At 44.3% G+C, this 21826-nt stretch overlaps 2 protein-coding genes across 5 annotated transcripts in view; one reads left to right on the top strand and one right to left on the bottom strand.

Moving 5' to 3' along the window:
* Nucleotides 1-13778, top strand: part of Mtus1 (microtubule associated scaffold protein 1) — a 147980-nt gene extending 134202 nt beyond the window's left edge. For all 4 annotated transcript variants that reach the window (XM_052752092.1, XM_052752089.1, XM_052752090.1 and 1 more), the window contains 7 exons: nt 2576-2790; nt 3836-3941; nt 5003-5076; nt 5187-5282; nt 7270-7386; nt 10908-11005; nt 11644-13778. In XM_052752092.1, coding sequence (XP_052608052.1) covers nt 2576-2790; nt 3836-3941; nt 5003-5076; nt 5187-5282; nt 7270-7386; nt 10908-11005; nt 11644-11857 — 920 coding nt within the window. In that variant the 3' untranslated portion in view covers nt 11858-13778. The remainder of the gene's footprint in view (nt 1-2575; nt 2791-3835; nt 3942-5002; nt 5077-5186; nt 5283-7269; nt 7387-10907; nt 11006-11643) is intronic.
* Nucleotides 12176-21826, bottom strand: part of Pdgfrl (platelet derived growth factor receptor like) — a 63815-nt gene continuing 54164 nt past the window's right edge. The window contains exons 4-6 of the mRNA XM_052752093.1: nt 18711-19004; nt 16213-16352; nt 12176-14798 (exon numbers count right to left, since the gene is read on the bottom strand). Of these exons, the coding sequence (XP_052608053.1) occupies nt 14610-14798; nt 16213-16352; nt 18711-19004 (623 nt within the window). The 3' untranslated portion in view covers nt 12176-14609. The remainder of the gene's footprint in view (nt 14799-16212; nt 16353-18710; nt 19005-21826) is intronic.

Here is a 21826-nt window from a genome sequence, read left to right as displayed (position 1 = left end):
GGGTGAATTTTTCTCTTCAAGTAGTAACTCTTTTAAAATAACTACTCTTGACAGTATGGGGAAACTCCATGGTCACTCACTCTTAAACCTGGAGGGTCTTCTGCTTTTGTATTGGCTTTGTTAGTTGTCAGATGAACTGAAAGCAAAGATGGACTTCTGGCAAAGGAGCAAGAGAAAGGCAGACCTGAGGATAGGCAGGAGCCAGCACAGGTGACTCTGGAACCCCTCCAGGCTATGAGAAACCAGGGAAAATCTATAGCCTAAAATTGGGTGAGGACCTTATATCCCAGCAGATGACAAGGAGCACTCTGAGAGCCCTTACTACAGTGCTTACATGTGCATCCTTCTAAAAAAAGAATTCAGGGGATTCTCCACCAAATCGCTGCTTCACTAAGAGCCGAGGCTGTTGATCTAAACTAAAGCCATTTGTGTGAGTGCGAAGTGTAGCCCAGCTGTTGCACACAGCACTGTAAACAGCAGAAGGCCCCTGCACAGCTGCAGGCTGATGTCACCTTCTGGGGCCTGTCCTGCCCTTTGGTTGTTGGAAGCAACAGGACTGAGCCATCCGCTCCCCCATCAGATCTCTTTCTCTCTCTCTCTTTCTGGTTCTCCCCTCCCATCTGTTGCCTCTTCACCAAGCTCACAGGAGCCAGCAAAGCTGCACGCTGTTTGGGCTACTGGTTCTTGTGTGTTTAAACAGAGCAAACAGCCCTATCCGGTGGTTAATGGGAGAGGATTTCTGTATATCCCATCTGATTTTAAACACCGACATTCTGTAACTATGTATTCAAACTGACAGTAGTCTGATTATAAGCAGATGTGTGAAACTCTGGCAGGTGTAGCATATAAAAGCCCTGTGTACCCACAGTAGATACAGGCTCCTTTAGAGCGATGGGGTTCACCAAGATGCTTGTGTACTATGTGTGCCGAGACGCCCGTGTGCCAAGACAATTGTGTGCAAGATGCTTTGTATCTGGTGTGAGTTCTTGGATGAGCTTGGTCATGGTTTGCTTGTTATTTGCTGATGTATGAAATTGTAAAAACAGAATTTCCCTCACTAGAAACTGATCTCTTCATTGATTGGCTACAAAGCACTTTTATAGACTTTTTCCATATAAAGGTCTAATGTGAGGCACACAAGGGACCTCATGGAAAGGCTTCCATCGTTCCCATTTTTACTTGTTGGAATGTAAGTGTGAAGAGTGTGTTTTACAGTATTTAATCCCAAATGGTTTCCGTGACGACCCCTGCCATCTGGCTTCCATCCCCCATTTTGGCTCTTCCATCCAACATTTCTGCTTTGTGGATTGGTTTGATTCTGATTTTTGTCTGCCCATGGTTTTGTTTGCTTTGAGATAGTTTTGCTCTGTAGCCCAGGCTGGCCTCAAACTTAGAGATCCTCCATGCTTCAGGCTCCTGGGTGCTAGGACGGCGGGTCCGCAGCACACACTACCACAGTTGGCTCTTTGGATTTTTTAGTAACCAAGGCACTGTGTAGATACAGATCCTGTGGGAGTAAGGCTTTCAGTCTTCATAGTAGAATTTTGTTAATGTTATCTGTGAGTGACTCTACTTAAAAATCCATTGCGCAAATCAAAATTGTAATGTACCACCTCACACGCTCACATGCATTAAGTGAATATTCTATATATTTTCTTTAAAATAAAAAAGTGAGATTAGATTAATATAACTGTATCATTTCCCCCTTCCCTTTCCTCCATACAAACCTTTCTATACGCCCCCCCTCCTTGTATCAAGTTTTGTTTTGTTTCTTTAATATGTTTTGGTGAGTAGACGGAGAAAAGGAATCTTGCCCATTACATTGCAAAGCCACTTAATAACTAAAAGTGGAATTAGCCATATAAAACAGCAATTCTTCTTCCAGATATAGACCCAAGAAAATTCAAGCAGGACTCATGCAGCTGTTGGTGTTCCTGGCAGCATTGTTCAGTGTGGTCAGGTGGTGGAAACAACTTAAATGCCATCAATGGATCAGTATGTAGTACGCACGCACAGTGGAGTCTTAGTCAAACTTGAAGGGAAGGCAGTCTGGCACAAGCTGAAGGACATCACGCTAAGTGAAATAAGCCCAGTAAAAAGACAGGCACTGTATGGAAGAAGGGGGCTTACCGAGGTGGAAGATAATGGTAGCAGTAATCAAAATGCATTGTGTGTGTGTGTGTGTGTGTGTGAAATTACAGAGAGAAAAGATTTATCTTGGTTCACAGTTTTGAAGGTCTCAGCCCACAATCTCTTGACTCCATTCTTTTCGGCCATCATGGCAGGGAGAACACAGGGTTGAGGAAACCGTTTGCCTCATGGCTGGGAAAAGAAAGTAAAGAAGGGACAGCATCCCGATGTCCCTGGCAGGGGTGTGCCCCACTGACCTAAGGTCCACCACCTTCCAGTGACACTGCGGGCCTCTAGAACACGGGCCTTTGATGGACATTTCTTATTTGAACTACAGCGCTGATCACAGGATAAGGGATGTTGTGTCTATGCAATGGTGGGTAAATGCTGTGCGTTTCAGACATTGAGCAAATTTAAAGGCTCGTCCCTTTTACGTCCTTCTCAGTTGCCGCTTCAAGCACCTGTGAGAAGCTAGAAAAGGCTAGGAACGACTTACAAACAGCATATGAAGGATTTGTCCAGAAACTAAACCAGCAACACCAGACAGACCGGACAGAACTGGAGAACCGGCTGAAGGAATTCTACACGGCGGAGTGTGAGAAGCTTCAGAACATCTACATCGAGGAGGCAGAAAAGTATAAAACCCAACTGCAGGAGCAGGTCTGTGCCCCACCGGGCCGCTCTGGGCATGGCTGGCTGCTTGAGTTCTAGATGCTGTCTGTTTCTTAATGCGCTATCCCTTGCCTTTTAATTTAATTGGGGGAAGCTTTGGGGATTTTTATGATGAAACAGTGTTGAGTTCGAGAAGGGGGAAGTGGCTGGGCACAGTGGTACCTACCTGTAATCCCAACACTTGGAAAGCTGAAGCAGAAGGATCAAGGCCTGCCTTGGCTGCAGAGAAAATTCAAAGTTCAACGTGGGTAACTTAGTGAGTCCCTGGCTCGAAATAAAACCTGAAAACAGGGCCAAATATGTCCTCGGTGATACCGAAGTGATGCGTTCCTGGATTCAGTCCCCAGGGTGAAGAAAAAAAAAAGTGTGTAATCCCATCTAGCTACCTGGAGAGGTTGAGGCAATTTAGTAAGCCTGTCTCAAAATAAAAAGAGGGCCAGAGCTCAGAGATGCAGCAAGACCTTGCAAAGCATGTCCAAGGTTCTGGTCCATCCCTAGTAGTACCTTTAAAAAAAAAATTCTCTTTTGAAGAAGGGATATAAAAAAATCTCCAAAACAATCCCCTTGGAAACATCTTGATGTTTGCCTACTGAACCATTGGCTTGTAATTTTTTTTTAAAAAAATGCTTTTTTAATAACCCATCAGTATTATAAACTTTGAATTTCCCTGTTCTCTATTTGGCTTCATTTTTTGTTTAGTTATATGCCTAGTTCCTACAATGCACCAGGCGTGTGCTGGGGGCTGAGAGTAGAGCGGCAGGTGTGGGTCTGAGGGGAGCCTGTGAAGCACAGCTCCAGTCCCTGTGATGGACTTGGGCATTACCATTAGCAAACCCCGCAGAGCTTGGACCATCTTCGTTCCTGGGGTGGATGGAGTGGAGCTGTGGGCGGGGGCGGGTCCAGAGTGGTACATGTGTGAGATGCCCGTTAGATGGATGGAAGCATATGAATGAAATCCCTTGTGTGCGCTCCTTGATTCAGCTCGGCACTTTGGTTTTTATTGGTAAATTGTCCTTCTGTTTGTTCCCCACAGTTTGACAACTTAAGCGCCGCCCATGAAACCACTAAGCTGGAGATCGAAGCAAGCCACTCAGAAAAAGTAGAATTGCTGAAGAAAACCTATGAGACCTCCATTTCAGGCAAGGGTGCCTTTTGACACTTTAGTAGAGATGTCATGGAAATATATCGTATTTACTAAAACGGAAGTGATTCGTAACTGTCCTTTGCACAGAATACCCTTCGGCATTCGCTTGGTGGGCCTCTTGGCTTCTTTGTGCACTGTTCATTGTTAGTGGGTACCCTTTCCCCTTAAGGATGCAAATAATGGTTCATTATACATGCCAGGCCTTTAGGAAACAGGATGAACTTCCAAAGATTGTAAAGACCGTTTTGGTGCTGGTGGTCAGTGGTAGTTGCTACTTTAGGTCCTGGGAAGATCAGGGTGTCAGTTGCTAGCATAGTGCTGTAAAGCATCCATGTCTGAGCACTGTTGCACACCATTGCTGTGGTGCGGTACAGAGCATTTGATGGACAAGGACAAGATGTGCTATTGTGACCCCACCATCACTGGAAAGCTTGAAGTCAAAAGGAAGGACCAAGAAGCCATTTTTTTTTTCCAGGACAAAGTCATCTGTGCAATGGGGTGTGTCCACCATGAACCAGCTGCAGCTCACAGAGTAGCAGGGAGATGTATGGTTGTACTGGCTGTGCGACATTTAGGGAGGGACTTCTCAAGAGATGGAGCTGTGTGGAATCAGAGATAGTGACAGATGGAAGTGGCTGGCTTACATGCACAGTTAGTGAACATTGTCTTCTTCCTGCTAGGAATGGGCTGAATTTTAGATTTCTGTTTTCTTCTGGAAGAGCAAATCGAAAGGAAGACAGCCCCTGCCCCCCTAGACCAAAAATCAAAAACCTGTCTTTTGAGACCCTACCCTTCATTCTGAGATTGTGAAGGTTTTCTTGGCCTCTAGTAGGCATCAGAGTTTCTGGTCATTGAACCGGAGATCTCTGCCCTACCTAGTAAAGTTGTTCTGAGGAGACATTGCTTAATTTATAGAACTGCATCTTAATGAATGGAAAGGAACGTGATTTGTACTTCATCAGCTTGCACAGATTTATACATCAGGTTGTGGAGTCGTAATCTCATAGGGTGATACAACCTTAACAAAACACAAAAACAAAGCCCTCTTCTTTCCAGAGATCAAGAAAAGCCATGAAATGGAAAAGAAGTCGCTTGAGAATCTACTTAATGAGAAGCAGGAGTCACTAGAGGTGAGCCCTCCTTCCCGGGGCTGTCAGATGGTGTGGACTTGGCCTCTGTGGATGGACCTTTGACCCTTTCCTGGTATCTGATGCTCCACGTGTTACTGTTTGTGTCTTAGAAACAGATCAATGATCTGAAGAGTGAAAACGATGCTTTGAATGAAAAGTTGAAATCGGAGGAACAAAAGCGACTTTCAAGAGAGAAGGCGAATTCAGTAAGTTGTGTGTTCCTCTGTTGATACTGGATTTTCTTCTGCTCACTTGCCATTTCAACTCAATTAATTCTTTAGCGGCTAGAGAGACAATTGTGGTTTAGAGTCGTCTTCGTGCTTTCTGTGTTTTATTTGAACTGTACAAAATGATTTTGTTCACTGATTTTTTTTTTTAAACAACTCCCCAAATGATACACAGATCCAAATCCAGAGGTCTAAGCAACTACCTACGGGAAACTGAGAAAAATCTAAAACTAGAAAAGTTTTTGTTAAAAAAATATGCCTTATTGTGATATGATTACACGACCATAAACTTTAGTATTATAGCATATTTGTGACACTGTGTGTTAGTCACTGGTACCTAATTCCAGAATGTTTTTTATCTTCCTGAAAGAGACCTTCACTCATCAACAATCACTGTCCATTCCCAAATGACTGCTGCCCTGAGTATACCAACATTCTGCTTTCCATATCCGTGGATTCGCTTATTCTGAGCATCCCATATAACCATGTGATACGTGATCTTTCATAATTATCTTTACTTAACCTGATGTTGTTGGTTCATCTATGTGGCAGCATGTGGCTCCATATCATTTCTTTTTATGGATGGACAACATACATGCATACATGTAGCCAAGCACTCATACACATAATAAAGTAATTTTTAGAAGTTGACAGGAAATTATACTATTTTCCTCAAATGCATGTGAGGAGATTAATCTAAGGTCCCCAAAAGCCATATTTAAAAGGACCACATGGAGTTTTATTTTTGAAGAACTTGGAATTGAAGATACATGTGTGGTCTCTGTTTTGACCCTTCTGGGTCTGGGACCTCTCCTGGCCTTTACAAAGCAGATTATTTGACCCATAGAACACATTTCTTCTTTTTGTGAAGTAAAGACTTTGAAGAGTGAGATAAAGTAAATCAAATCTCTGATTCTTCCCCAGGATTCCTCCGGAAGGGAAGCTACTGCCCCAGGAGGTAGTTTTGATCACCTAAACCACTGAATCCTCAGAAACTTTCATTTAACATCTGGCCAATAGGTTGGATATAGCTGATTTGTATCAAATTGTCAGATGTTAAGTTGAATTTTCATCAGTTAAACAAGGGGTGGGGGTGGGGTTGCCCCACACTGGTGGTATCCTGAGTGTCCATTTGGGAGACTGTGTATGTTCTGTGGTAGTGTTATGGCTGTCCTGGAGGTATGGCCAGGCCAGCATAACCATGAGGAAGGCCCAGAGACTCAGGACATTATCACTGAATGCTACTTCCCAAAGCCCTGCATGTGTACTATCTTGGCCTGTGTTTCTCCTCAGAGACTGACTTTGCTTAGAGAAATTGCCTTTTCTCCCTCCAGACCCCCATTTAGGACTGGAGAGAGGCCCATCTCTATCCAGAGCTCTGTTTTCATGTTGTAAGCAACGGTTTTCTTGTTTCTAATAAGAGATTTGACGAAAGCAGCATCTATCCCTATTAAATGACTAAGGAAAAAGTAAAATGTTTGTTGTCGATATTATGACCAAAGTCTTCTAGGTCAAAATGGTCTTAACTCTTCTTTTTTATTTCTTTGAAACTGCTTAAGCCAGGCATGGTGACTCATCCCTGTCATTCCGGTACTGGGGAGGCTGAGACAAGAGGGTGGCCACAAATTAAAGGCCAGACTGTGCTGTGTGAGTCCCAGTTCAGCTTGGGCTATAGAATGAGAACTTGTCTCAAAAAAAGACGAAAATGAAAAAGAAACATACATTTAGCAGACATGGCAGTGTATACTTGTAATCCTAGCAGTGGGAAGTGGAGGCAGGAGGATTACTGTGAATACCAAGTCAGTCTAGGCTTCATGGCATGACCCTGCCTGTGTCCCAAAAAGAAAAAAAGGCAAAAGTCAGTCACTGCTTGCATAAATCTAATCGGAGATTCTGTATACCAAGAGGTTGGACTGCGTAACATGTGAAATAAATCAGAGCTGTTATCTTGGTGTGTTTTCTCCAGAAAAACCCTCAGGTCATGTATCTGGAGCAAGAACTGGAAAGCCTGAAAGCCGTGTTAGAGATCAAGAATGAGAAGCTGCATCAGCAGGACGTGAAGCTGATGAAGATGGAGAAGCTGGTAAGTCCCCTCCAGGATGGTGGATTGAGCACCTCCCATGTGGGGCGCGGGGTGTTGCCTGGGATCTAGGAACTCAGCTCATAGCTTTAGAACTGTGGAGCTGAGCTGACTTGTACTTGATGGTATTTGGAATGCACAGAAAGCGTCAGAGTTGCCCTGTCTCTTCCAGATCTATTACAGGTTGATTAACTGCTGCCTTCTAGAACACTAATTTTTTTTTTAATGGAAGACAATATGAAGCAGCAATTAGTTTTGGAAAAGCTATCACAAACCAGGTTCACAAATCAATAGTCTGTGAATCTTCACTGGCCTAGTGAACATTAATTTTTTTTTAAAAATTTTAATTTTTTGGTATTTTAATGCACCACCCACCCTGGACAGGAGAGACAAGTGGACATATTAATTAATCTCATTGGCACAATATAATCTAGTAGAATGCCTTATCTTTTTAAGAGGGTGATTAAAAAAAAAAAAGCATTGTGTGTTGAGAAGATTGAGCCCCATCGGACAATTGCAAGTGTTGTTGAGAACCAGGCTCATCAGAATTTGAACCTTCTCACCTGTGTCTGAGGGGCGTGCCCTGCGGGTACTGGCAGCCTTGGGCCGGCCCTGAAACACAGGCCGTGCCAGCCAGGACAGGAACCACGCTGGCAGGGTTTGTCAGAACAGCTTACATGACCCTGGCGGCTGCCGCCGCCTTGCTCCCAGCTGCCAGCCTGCATCCAGTGCTTCCTCTCTCTCCCCTCCACTCAGTTGTGGGCGACTTACCACTCCATGGAGAAATGTCTCATTCATTCCTAGACCAGCCTGGAGAACAGGGGACCCACTGGGCACTTTTGTCTGTCCGACTTTTTGTTTGTTCAGTGTTTGGGTACTTGGCTCAGTGTGGTGCTTTGTTTCCTAGAGATAGTGAACTTTTTTTTCGAGGGAGGTAAGGCTGAAGTGAACTTACAGGCACTCACCTCACCTTGTCAGGAGATGTGGTGGTAGCAGGGGAAGGCTTTGTTTTTTTTTTTTTTTGTTTTTTTTTTTTAATCCACCAGGGCATTTTAATTGGCCATAATGAAGAATGAAATTATGCCGTTTGCAGAAATAATTGATGGAACTGGAAATGATCCTGTTAAGTGAAATAAGCCAGACCGAGAAAGACAAATACCATTTTCTCTCATATGTGGAGCCTAGATGATAAGCATATATACATATGGCATGAGAGTTGGGGGACCATATTGGAAGAGCATGAGGCCTAGCAAGGGGGACAGGAATGAGCAGTAGAGAGTAAATATGGTCAAATTACATGAAAAATGCCATTATGAAGCTCATTACTGTGTACAGTGAAACATGTGCAATAAATACATATGTAGTGGCCAAAGGGGTGGGTGGGTGGAACTATCCATTTTTAGCAGTCAGACATGAATGTGCCTTAGTTTCCTTGTGTTGACTGTGCAGCAGACTTCTAAAACCCGAGACTTTGGCCCATTGCTGTGGTCAGCTTGTGGCTCAGCTGGGACCAAAGGATCACAAGGGTCTCACTCCCACGATGATGCATGGGTAGGCCTAGGCCGGTAGGTTCCAGGGCCCCTGGGATGGGTGGCTTCACAGGCATGACTGGGGTGTATGTTCTCAAACTAGCCCAGTTCTAGTTTGAGAACATACATCTATCATGTAGAGGTCAGAATGGTAGCAGATACTTACAGCTGGGACTCTTCACCTCTGCCCATCATTGGAGGTACCAGAAGTACAGGAAGTGGTTGTTTTTTTTTTTCTCTTTAAGGAATGCAAGAAACTCTTAGTTGTTAATAGGCCCAACCCAGCACACATAGCAAGTCATGCCAAAGGTCACCCTGTGACACCTGCTCAGCAGGTTGGCAGCGGTGACTCAGGACATCCTGTTAATAATTTGTTGCTCCATCTTCCGTTCATGCTTCTGAACTTATCAGAAGATCTCAGGTGATAAAAATCCTCTGCTATAAAAGTACAAACATATCTTAATTTCTATTGAGCCGTGATATTTCTGTTTTATGCCCCGACCAGGAGGCATCCTAACAGCATCAGTCAGCGTCACCCTGTTGTTCATACAGGAGGACAGCTTGCTATGACAATGGGTACACTCAGTGCCACTGCCATGTCGTGTGCTTAGGAGTTTCCAGGCCTTTAATGAAGTTAAAACACTTAGTGTATCAGGGTCCTCTAAAGGAACAGAGCTGATGCAATACACATTAAAGGAGAATTTGCTGGCCTGGCTTACACGATGAGCTCAGAGTAGTCCAGCAGTGGCTGCTGGAGAGCCTGAGAACCTGGGAATTGTTCAACCCACAAGGCTGGGTGCCTCCTCTGCAGTTCCCTCTTGGTGCCAAAGGCTCCTGGAGAGCCTTTGATCATCAGTCCGCACTGGACGCCTGAAGAAGCTGACTGACTCTAATGTCAGAGATAGAATCAGCAGGACGCCTGAAGAAGCTGACTCTAATATCAGAGAGAGAATCAGCAGCAGCAATAGAGTAGATAAACTCCCAGCATGAATGAGGGCCAAGCAAGAAAAAGAAAAAAAAAAAAAAGGAGAAAGCAGCTTGTCCTTGGGTCTGAGCCACTACCAGATGGTGCTGCTGCCCACATTTAGGCAATCAAGCTGATACCCCAGAGGCATGCCCACAGGCGAGCCTAATGTAGACTGTCATTCATCGAGGCTTTCTTCCCAGATAATTCTAGGTGGTGTCAAGTGGGCAAACTAACCATCGCACTTAGCGTGAGGACACTGCCTAGGAAAGCAAGCTTTGCTTTGAGAGCCAGCTCTGCCAGCAGTTTGCTCGGTGACAGCAACGGTTGAGTTTTTACCTCTATAAAACAAAGTGTTGGTAGAGCATTTTAAAGCCAGTTGCTACTGTTTTTAATTCCAAGCTATCCCAGTTTGTGGTTTTATCTTGAATGATTTATTCTAAGCGTTTCAAGGTTTCCTCTCCCTCCAACCCACCCCCTTCTTTATTCTGTAGATGTTTTTCTAGAAAGTTATTTCATCTGACTAGCTTGTCGTGAATGTTTTCTGAACATGAGGATGTCTTAAAAACACCTAGACACTGTAATCCAAGCCAATGAGCCATAGTAGGCTGCCATAGCAGGGACTTGGGGTTAATTTTGGCCCCAAGTTTATTTTGAGCTGTGATGTCACCTCCCAAACAAGTAATAAACCATACCTTAGGACAGTGAGTGGGGATGGAATTAGCTGGCCACTATGTTCAGTGATTAAATGCCTTTGTGGGTCTTACCCTTTAATCTCTCAACTGATCAGTTTGTGAGAGTGAAGGTTGGGAGACCAGTAGGTCCCTCAACCCGTGCAGGGAGGTTTCCTGTTGTTATTTCTTCTGATGTGCTACCGAGCCTTGCTGCACGACCTCTTCACACGTCAGCTCGCCACTACGGTTCCCCTTACTCAGTCTTTTGATAGCATCCTGGATCAGGAATATGCCTTAGGAAGTGAGGGAATTTATTTATCCATTTGTTTTATGACTCTAACCCTTGTTTACTCCAAGGTGGACAACAATACAGCATTGGTTGACAAACTGAAGCGATTCCAGCAGGAAAACGAGGAATTAAAAGCTCGAATGGACAAACACATGGCAATTTCGAGGTAAAACTACAAGAGTCTATCTTCCCTTCTCTCATGCTCAAGCATCAGCTGTTCCCTTCTGGACACGCTTTACTGGCTACCTCCCGGGCATCGAGTGAAGCAGATAGAGAGGCACTGGTTTCCCTCTGAAAGTAGCAATTTAGCTTCTACCAAAGTGGCCTAGACCGTCTCCCCAACCTGGAGCTCACAAACCCGTAGTGATGGGTTTCAGAGAGGGAGCGATCACAAATGTGAACAGAAAACAGCCCTTGTGTTAACAGGAATGAAACAAGCCAAAGCCTTGTGCAAGTGCCCCACTGCCTTCTGGGAAATTGCTCAAAAACTAGAGCTGCCAGTTATTAGTAATAGGATTATTTATTTGGGTCAGGCTTACGCTTCTGGTATTTGGGAGTTTTTATTTTCCTTTTTGTAGTGCATAGACCTGAGCCAGGGACCTCACACACATTAGGCAGGCTCTCTACCACCCACCTATTTGCTTCCCTGCAGTATTTGGGTTTCTTGGCTTTAAAAAAAAAAAATCTATGACCCCAGGCAAGAGCCTATTCTCCCAGAGTAGGTTTCTTGCACCTTTGTGTTTAAACTGGAAGAGTTGTTTTTTGACTTGGATTCCACATGGTCTTTGGGTTTTTATTTTCCAGGCAACTTTCCACGGAGCAGGCAGCCCTGCAGGAGTCCCTGGAGAGGGAGTCAAAGGTCAACAAGAGACTATCCATGGAGAACGAGGAGCTGCTGTGGAAGCTGCACAGTGGGGACCTGTGCAGCCCCAAGAGATCCCCCACGTCCTCGGCCATCCCTTTCCAGTCCCCCAGGAATTCTGGGTCCTTCTCCAGCCCCAGCATCTCACCCAGATGACGCTTCCTGAACGCGGGAGAGTCTCTGAAGGCGCCGAGGTGCGGTTCTGCAGGACTGACCCTCTCGTGGGAAGAAGAGCTGAATTCGCTTTCTGGAATTTCCACAGGATAACTGGAAAGCAGCCACCACCCTATCGGCTACTTACGAGTCCGGGAGCTCCGGAGGATGACTTTTTAACTTGGTCCAAAAGCCTCCTCCAAAAATAGATTTTTTTTGGAATTGATGTGGACGTAGTTGCACAAAGCACTTAAGGACGAGAGAACCTTGTTCTTTTGCCTTCCTTCACCTAAGCATAAGGGGAAAACTCTCAGGGGCCTGTTAAGATAAAGATTTATAACCTTTATAATACTCTTCACCAGAGACACCTTCTTGTGATTTTTTTTTTTTTTCCCCAGTCTGACTGTGGGCGGAGGTATGTGTGATCGAAATGGGTGTGCTGGTGTGTCACGTGACTGTCACAGTCCTCTCTGCTGTGTATTAAAAGTCAGCGGCTGACGATGGCTGGTCCTGTATCAATCAAGTTGTGATCGCTGTACACGTGTCAACAAAAGCCATAGAAGAGAAAGCACTGACACGGCAGGGCTTGGGTATGACAGGAAAAGCCTTTTGGTTTGCTGATGTCTGTACATTTCTGTTAGCTTTTTAGTGTTCAGTTTTGTCAGTTGAAACCAGTTTGATTTTTTTTTCCCTATAGATTTTTATGAGCCCAACTACTATACTCCGATCCATTTTCTCAGGCTACGAGCTAATTTTTCTAAACATACACCTGTATAAAGAAGAAGGGGGCAGTACCCATGGTGGTTTCTGCCTTATTTTCACCTTGAATCTAAGCTCTCTTCAGAGGTAAACCTTCATCTTCTCTCCCCATTATCTGCGTCCACCTTTCCTTCCTCCACCTAGGGCCACAGACGCAAGCCTTCTACCTCTTTCCCCAATACAGAGTGCTTTTCCGGACCCAGCTTCTTTGAGGTGCTGATCCAATAAGCTACCATCCGGATCGGAGAGTACAAATTTTGGAAATCCCTTAGGGAAGTCAGTAAAGATGGCCTTCAGCATGTACTAACGGCCAGAAGCACCTCGTGAAACCAACACTTCCTGTTTAATAGATCAAGAGTCTGAGCGGTAATGCTGACTTGAGGGCCCCTTTGGGCGGTCCTCCTGTCATTGGAATGTATCAGAAAGGTCGACCAAAGAGTGGGAAATGTGGCTTATGCAATTCCTTCACAGTGCATTTGAATTCCTTCCCAAAATTTCATTTACCCCCTCCCCAGACTAAGACTTGGTGAAAGGTAGAAGGATCGCTGTGGCTGCTCACCCCACTTCCCAGGTTTTGTCAGCATTGTGATGTCAGTATTTATTAACCCTAGAGTTAGGACAGACTCAATACTAGAGGTGGATATTAGAGTCATCATGGGCCTGTACACTGCATAGCTCATGGATATTCATGCCGCATGCTTTTTATTAATGGTTGTGTTGAATGAAGTCTCTAATCTCCAATAGTTTATGATGTATGTAGCCTTCCATGTTTGCTTCTGATAAATAGAATGTAGCTTCACTGCCACCTCCTGGAATCTCTCTGCACCCAGTCCCAAGTTGTGCCCAATGACGTTAGCCAGAGTTGGGTTTATCTTTTTTTGCTGTAGTTACAGTCAAAGTTCATGCGATTCCCTGTCCTCCTCCATACCATTTAGGTGTCTGGAAAGTCAATATTACAGCAGTTAAAAATACCTTTCAGAGGTTAGAAGACAAGAGAGAAAATAGGAAACAAAACAGCTTTTACGTTTTGTTTTTAAACAATGTTTTTCGTAGGACACAAAACTTGACACATCATAAAAGAAATGTGGATGTGTGAAAATCTGTAGCTTATAGTGATGGAAAGTGTATTTTACTTTGATCAAATAAATAATGCTGAAATATTCAATGAGAATGGCAGCCTCTGGCATACTTCACTCTTGAAAGCATTAGGTTATGTTCTATACACTCTTCTCATTAGTTAAGACAGTTCCCCATGCTATTTTACAGAACTCCCAACCCTGTAAATTTGTTGTGGGCTGAAATGGGTTTGCAGAGCTTGAGTTCAAGGTTAAGCTTTTCCAAATTCAAATACTGAATTTTGGTTAGTTTAAATAACTCCTACTGTATGGCAAAAGAAAATTGGAACAGCTGTGGTCTTAAGTACTTCTGAAGACAGGTCTAGCTAAAGTTGAATCTTTCTTAACCTGTTCATCTCTGTTGTGTGAAAGGCTAAATTGTTTAAGGAATTTAAAAATTAGTACTTTCGGTGTGGCAATTTCATGTAAAAATGTGATTTTTGATACCTTTATAAATTAACTCGTATTAGCTTTGATAAAGTGACATATCTAAGCATTTGAATCTCGAGTTGTTGCTTGTGAGGAAGCAGTTGAACTTGGTTCAAACAATACAAGGTAGTAACACAAATTGCTGTCAGGACCTTCTGGATGCACAACAAACAGCTCATCTTTTTTTTTTTTTTTTTTTATAAAATCTTGCTCATTTAATAGAAATGATTATACAAAGTTGTTGACATGTTTTCTTGGTATAAAAATTAGAAACATGGCTGTAAGTAATCAAAATACAAAGTTAACACTTCTATTAATAGACTGACTTCCTTTTAATTTGGATGTCTGACCCACAGGTTGGCCCTTGGTATTGGCCTCCCACAAAGCACTCATCTCAAATGTTGTGTATACAGATGGCTTCCCCATCGGTTCATTATACTTCACTTTCCAAGTCAGGAAAACTCAACAGTGGTAGCTACTGTAGTCTGCCCTCGGAGATTCTGAGCCGTGCATATGTAATAGCCTGCATCAATGGTCTCAAAGTCTTCAATGGTAATGACACTCTGGGAGATTCTTGTGGTGTGCCCCAGTCCTCTGTGGATCAGTCTCCAGGTGTCTTGAATGGTCACAGGCCTTTCGTCCTGTTTAAAGATGGTACACAGACTGAAGCCAGAGGGACAAGCTGCTTTACTCTGCTCCCATCCACCCAACCCATTCTCAAATACAAAGCACATGCTCACTGAAGACTAGTTTGTATGCTGAGCTTATTGGCTTTTTCTTTTTTAAAACTGTATACTCGTTCAAGGCTGCATTTTTTTTCTCTCCAAGTGGGGTCTTGAATTTCAGGATGCTGTTCCGTGATTTCTTTCTGCTCTTTAGAGATGTGAAATGGATTATTTGGGGCCTCTAAGGGGAAGAGGTCTTAAGCATAAATACATAGGCAGAATTTTTTTTCATTGTGTCATCACATTGCCAACTGTCACTGCCAAGTGTTCTTATTCGTGGAATTTAAGGTCAAAAGCCCAAAGCACTGGCTGTGCAGGTACAGAAGAACTCCCTGTGCCTCTGATTTGGGAGAGGCAGGAACGCGATTTGGCTAGTGTTCCTTGAGACTACAGAGGGAGGCAAGCTGTAACAAGGAAAGGTAAGATCATGCTGCTCTAGACAACATGAATGCCTATTCTAGAAGAGTGTCACCTTTAAGATCCATTTCAGGCAGCTACAGTGATATAAGAACAGTGTTTTCTAAATTCACTCAATAAAGATAATCATAAGATTACCAACTTAACAGTTTTCCTCATAATAAAATAACAGCAACATAAAAGGTCATTCAATTGAAAAGAATGTCTAAGTGTGACAATGTATTTAAAAAAGAAACAACCTAGCATCAGGTTGTAGTCTCTGGGGACCATTATTTTCCATTCCTCACAGGCTTAGCGCAGAGCATTGGCTACCTAGTGTATCTTGGGAGACGACATCTCTCTGGCAACAAAGTTGGTAGCCACTTTCTCAGTGAGCCAAACCTGCACCGAGGCTGAGGACACCACCCTTTCTTTTATAGAAGTCTATTTTTAAGTGGTGCTGACCTCACTGCACCTTGTAAATGGGGCCTATGTTTATATGCCCACTCGGAGACTGTCTGCTCGCCGATTTCACAGGCCTCGTGTGAGGATTCATCGCCCGCTGTTGCTTCCCTTTCTCCCACCCATGGCTCTGAAGCTTCATGCAGTGTGAAGGATTCCTGGAGGGGGGTAGAGTAGCCCAAAGTGGACCTAGATGATGAGAGTGACGTTCAGAAGTAGTCTGCCCCTTTCATGCCACTATCTAAGAGCAATGAAAAATTACACGTCAAAAGGCATCTTGAATGAATTACCAAATAGAGTCATCCCCTTTTTTTCTCTTTTTCTGGAAAACAGTATATTTTTAGCAGACTGGAACATCTTAGGCAAACATTCCCTGGCTCCCGCCTAGTCCTAAGCCGTTCACTTAAAGCACGGTCTCTCACCAAGTGATGGAAACTAAAGGTGCTGGCTGAGGCTGGGGGGTGGCACTTACCTTCTGCCCAGGAAAGATCCACCTGAATTCCACCTCAACATCAGGCTCCCCTAGGACAGTGCAGAGCACACTGATGTCATCTCCACCGTTCACTTTGTTGGAGGAGGCCAAGATGGTGGTTGATGGAGGACCACTGGGAACTGGAAGCAAGCAAGAAGAAAGAATCATGCGATCCATAACTCTGATGTTCAAGAAAAGCATACACTCTTTGAAGAGAGGAAACCTGCCTTTTCTATGGCTTCAGGGGGGCCAACACTAGCATACACCCCCTAAGATTGCTTTAGAAGCTACCTCTGCCTCTCTCTACCTTGGTAGTCCAGAAGAGGGGTAGTCATCCAGAATCCAAGCTCCCCAGCCCCATGCTTGTGGCTGGGGAAGGAGCTAACAAGTTGACCAGGGTCATGTGAAAGATATAAAGGGTGTGTGTGGGGGGGAACAATACTTGTGGAAAGGGTAAGTGAAGGCGGGCAAACAGGTATGTGACACCCATCCTCTGAAGAGTCCCAAATATCCCCATGAGACATATTTGCAGGATAGTCAGGTGCTACCTGTGTTGGCAAGATCCTTATAACATCTCAGAAACTTTATGGTGGCCACGAAAGGAGTAATTTTCATGGCAGCCTTAAGCAAGGAGATATGCTAGGACCTAGGACCACAGGAGCAAGCCAGACAGATGGACTGAGCTCTTAGAGCTTACACCCCAGGAGAATGTGCAGATGCCATGTGGACAACAGTAACGCTTCATTGAAGAGAACAGCCCAGAGTGAGCTGCAAGCTAGCCTAGACAGAGGCAGGCAGGTGGTTGAACTGAAGTCCCAGCACTGAGCTTAAAAGACAGAGGTAGGAGCATTCCTGAGCAGTCTGTGAGGTAAGACAAGGTGGCCAGAGCTGTGAAGCCAGCCATGCGAGGTCCATCAGACTTTGTGTCTCTATAGGTAAGAACTTGCTAAATGTATGGATTGAAACTGTAGTCAGCAACCGTACAGAAAACGGATTGGAAAACAAGGTGGGCATATGGGAGAAAGGTATTCTTATTACTGGCCAGAGATGATCGTTTGAGTCATTGGAACAGGGATAAAAACAGGAAGATCTGAAAGGGCTGTAATGAAGGGTAAGAGGAGGACAGGCTAGACTTCTGTTGTGGCCATTCACACTAGGCGAATGAACAACTCTCTCTGAGGTGGAGGGCACGGATGAACCATGCCTACAGGGTCATGTTGAGCCCACTGATGGGCATGGATTGGGATGTTGAGGGTCCTCTGGATCATCCGAGTACAGATGCTACTTGGACACATGGTTCTTACCTCATAGACCTGGAGCACAAATGCCCATTTAGGAAATAAATTGTTAGTGCACAGCTATGGGTAGAGATGAGCCGTTCCACAAAGAGAGCAAAGAAAGGAGGTCACCTTAGATACTCCCATGCTGTGAGATGTCTTTCTGTATGCTGTGAATATGTGTTGCTCTGATTGGTTGATAAATAAAGCTGCATTGGCCTATGGCAGAGCAGGATAAGTACATTTGAACTGAAGACAAGGTGAAGGGTGGAGTCAGGGCAGGTGGATGAGGGGATACCAGTCCGATGCCCAAGGAGCAACAAGATGACAAGATGCCCACAAACCAGCAATGCCACGGCCACGTGGCAACATATAGTATATTAATAGAAATTGGTTAAGTAATGTAAGCCTCTGTATCAGAGGAATCACAGTTCAAGAGGAATCACCCCCTTTCTTCCATTTTGGGGAACAGAGTGGGGCACTCTCTGCAGGAAGTTATGGAAGGGCAGTGTTATATGGCTGTGCAGAAGATCTGCTCATTAGCCCACCCCTGTGCCATCAGAAAAGCCTTGGAACAGGTGTGAGAGTGGTAGGCTGAAGGAGGAGAGGAGAGCCTGTGTTGGGAGCTGGGGGAGCTGAGGATGAGACCTTATAATCCCTACATCCAACCAGTTGTGGCTGTCTACGTGTTCCTGGTACGACTGATAGAGTGGAATGGAGGTGTCTAGTGAACAGGCCAAAGACTTCAAGTATACACTGATGTCACCCTGAAAATGCAATGGCAAGAAAGACAGATGTTAAAGGAATGGCAGGGAGTGACAGGGAAGAGAATGAGAAAGCCAGTGGAACCAGAGCCAGCACAGTGGAGGAGCAGAGGTCCCTCAGAGAGTGACAGAACAAGGGACGGAAGTAGAACTGGGCACAAACAGGATGCCATCCTCAAGGTGGGAAGTGGATGATGATGCTAGGAGATACTTGGTTAAGACAGAAAGGTTGATGAGTCCTAAGGGGAGACTGGGGACCCAAGGGACTTGCCAATCAAATACAGAGGTGGGAAGGATCTGGAGTGAGGGACAGTGGGGATGGGTCAAGGGAGACGAATGCTCTAGAAATGCCATAGAGAAGCCTGTAGAACACCATCCTATGTCTTTGTATTTTCCTCCCAACCAGCAGGAAGCACCGATCTCGGTCGGGGGGGGGGGGGGAGGTAGACTGACTTACCCTCCACGTAGAGCAGCTGATACTTGACGGAGATCTGAGACTTGCCCCCAGCTTCGGCTTTGCAGTAGACCACACCCTGGTGGTCAGAATGAGGCTGCAGGTAGACAAAGCCTCTCTTCATGTCATAGATGATGTCAGTTCCATTGGTGGGGATTTCTTTGGCGGGAAACTCTCTGTGGAGCGTGACTTTGGCTGACACCACTGTCACTCGACAAGGAACCACGGCCTGTCTGTCCGGGTTCAGGTAGACAACATCAAAGTAACTGGGAGAAGGTACAAACAGTTCTCCTTTCTCTGCAGAGAAGACACAGGCTTAACGACTCAAAAGAAATGCCGTGAGGTTGCCTCAAAGATTTTTAAAACCAGCACAAAGATGTAACGACCCTGACAATGTATTCAGCACACTGGGTCTCTAAGAGAAGGCTGGTGGGTTTGAAAAAAAAAATGGGGAGGGAATTGTTTGCATCCTGCTAAAATTTAGACATTGACTGTCCCCTAGAGGTCCTTGAGTTAAAGACTTGGCTATTGAAAGTTCCTGGGGGGCTTTAGGTCAGTAGAGATGTGCTCTTGAAGATATTTGTAAGACATCGGCCTTTTCTCTCTACCTGATTCCTGATGATGACACCTGCCTCATCACAGGATCGAAGACAGGAGGTCAACTGACCATGGACATGAACCTCCAAAACTTTCTCTTAATTGTCTTAGGTATTTTATCATAGTGTTGGAAGGGTAACTTTATCTACTGTCCCTATGTCCTCAAAGGAAACAAAAAAAAAATGTCATTTCAACTCACATCAGAACCATGGATCACGCTGATGAAGCAAGAAAGGAGACCGATTTCCTTAAGTTAAAAATAAAATTTTTTAAAAGATTTTACTTTCATGATTTCTGTAGATATGTGTGGGGATTACATGTGTGTGAGTGCCTGTGGAGGCCAGAAGAAAATGTTGGATACCCCTGGGGCTGTAGTCTCTCCAGCAGTTGTGGGCCCCCTTATATGGGTACTTCACTCTAAACTCAAATCCTGTGAAAGAACAGCAAGTGATTTTAGTGGCTGAGCCATCTTTCTAGCCCCAGGAGATACATCCATAAGACCTTGAAACACTCTGTGCTTCTGTGTGGAAAATGAGCCTCATCTCCAAGGGCTTCTGTTCAGGGGCCATTCTTATACAGGGGAGGTACTCTGAAAGGACCAAATAACAATATCCCTGTGTCCTCAGGGTCCTCACACCCAATGCGGAAGATAGAATGTATGCCAAGGCTAATGGAGAGGGCTGGGTTAGGGACAGAGGGAAACCTGCTGGTCTCAGGGATGGCTTCTACTTGGCTACCATGTAACTGGCGACTTCCACCCAGTATTTTACACACACACACACACACACACACACACACACACACACACACACACACACACACTCCCTCAGCAATGCCACCTGTCAGATGCTTTAAACCCTCCATGACATTTCCAGCTCACAGAAAGTAGACAGGTGAGAACTGGCTGAGTCACAACATCCCTAGGACAGCAAAAGGATTTTGGGTGGGGCTTTTGGGGGCACATGTGTATGTTGTTTGTTTGATTTGGCTTGACACATTAAATCCTTTGTTTTCTGGATTGCTCTGTAGAGGGGTATTATAGAAATTGCTGGGAGAACTCTCTGGGGCTAATCACATAACACTTGTTAAATTGTTTCCTGTGCACTGCTCTGAAGCAGGCACAGATTCTTGGCTTTCTCTTTCACTAGCTTTCTGTGTCGCCATTGTATGATAATTTAGGTTGGGCGTAGGATGCCTGGAAACATCAAAGGCCTTCAGGGGCAGGAGTTCTTTGGTTCCAAGGACCAAGTTCAGGAACTTGGAAGTGTTTCTATGGGAAAGACTGTGTCATAGCTCAAAAGGTCTCCCTCACTGCTAGGCTCTACACTAACCAGACTGGGTGATTTTGTTACTTTGTAAATCGACTTTCAGACTTAGGCCAGGGGTACCTTTCTAATGTGTCCAATATCCCTGTTCAGACACAAAGTCTACATAGCCTTGGGTGTGTTAATTAATCCAGTTGTGCTTTAAACCCCCTCTTTGTAAAGAGCAGATAATAATAAAGACATCTTTTGAGTGGTTGAGAATGTGCCTCAGTGGTTGGGCATTTGCCTGGGATGTTAGAAGGCCTACATTCAGTCTCCACCACTGCAAGAAAATACAGATTTTTTTTTTTTAGGTTAACAGAATTTTATAACTGTAAGATTGTGGAGGCAACTTGTGTTGTAAGGTTTTACTGAGTGAGTTATCTGCTCTGCTTAGCAAAGCCAGTAGAATCAGTGGACAACTGGAATTTCAGAATGCAAAAATAGTCATATGTCTTGTTATAAATACAAACTTTGCAATAAATGAATCCATCAGTTGCTTTAAAAATATTTGCAAAGTAGGGTATGGCTCAATGCTGAAGATGTGAAAGGCCCTAGCTTCAATACTCAATATCATGTGTAAACATGCACGCACACGCACACACACATAGCAGTAGATTCCATCTGTAAAAAGAAATGTGTTAAGGTTCCTTTAAAAAATTATAGAGTACATTCCCCTACAAATATGCTTGTATCTACTTATGTACCATATTGCTTTAAAAACTAAACACATGGATTTTTATATTTTTAAAAGTCAAAGCTAATAGCCTATAAACTAAAATACAAATTACAGCAACACTCAGTATCTAGTAAAGTACTTATTAATGTGGTCTCCACATATGAAAATCATTGCCCAAGTATTTCCCATTGAGAAAGCCCTCCCACTGGTACAGCGTTCCCCTTGATCTTTCTGGGTGGTGGTTACATATGTTTGCTCCTTTGAGGACAGTTTATTGAGCTGTCTACTTAGGATCTGAATTCTTTCCTTTATGTATGTTATACTTCAATGTTGAGGAGAGGGGAAGAGAGAGAACAGGAACCCGCCTCCTGGATAAGAGGAAATAAATGTGGCAGTTACTCAAACATTACACAGATTAACAACAGGCAGCAAGCACCCTGAAAAAAAAAATTCAGTGTTTGCCATCAAACTCCAGGAAACATAGCAAATGGCAGATGCTTCTCCATGTGGGGAGCTGAGAAGCATATGTTCTGAGGGAG

Source organism: Peromyscus californicus, unplaced genomic scaffold, assembly GCF_007827085.1.
Source record: "Peromyscus californicus insignis strain IS unplaced genomic scaffold, ASM782708v3 Scaffold_23__1_contigs__length_62951481, whole genome shotgun sequence".
Lineage (NCBI taxonomy): Eukaryota > Metazoa > Chordata > Mammalia > Rodentia > Cricetidae > Peromyscus > Peromyscus californicus.
The sequence above is the reverse complement of the archived record's forward strand: the minus strand, read 5'-3'. Positions and strand labels throughout refer to the sequence as shown.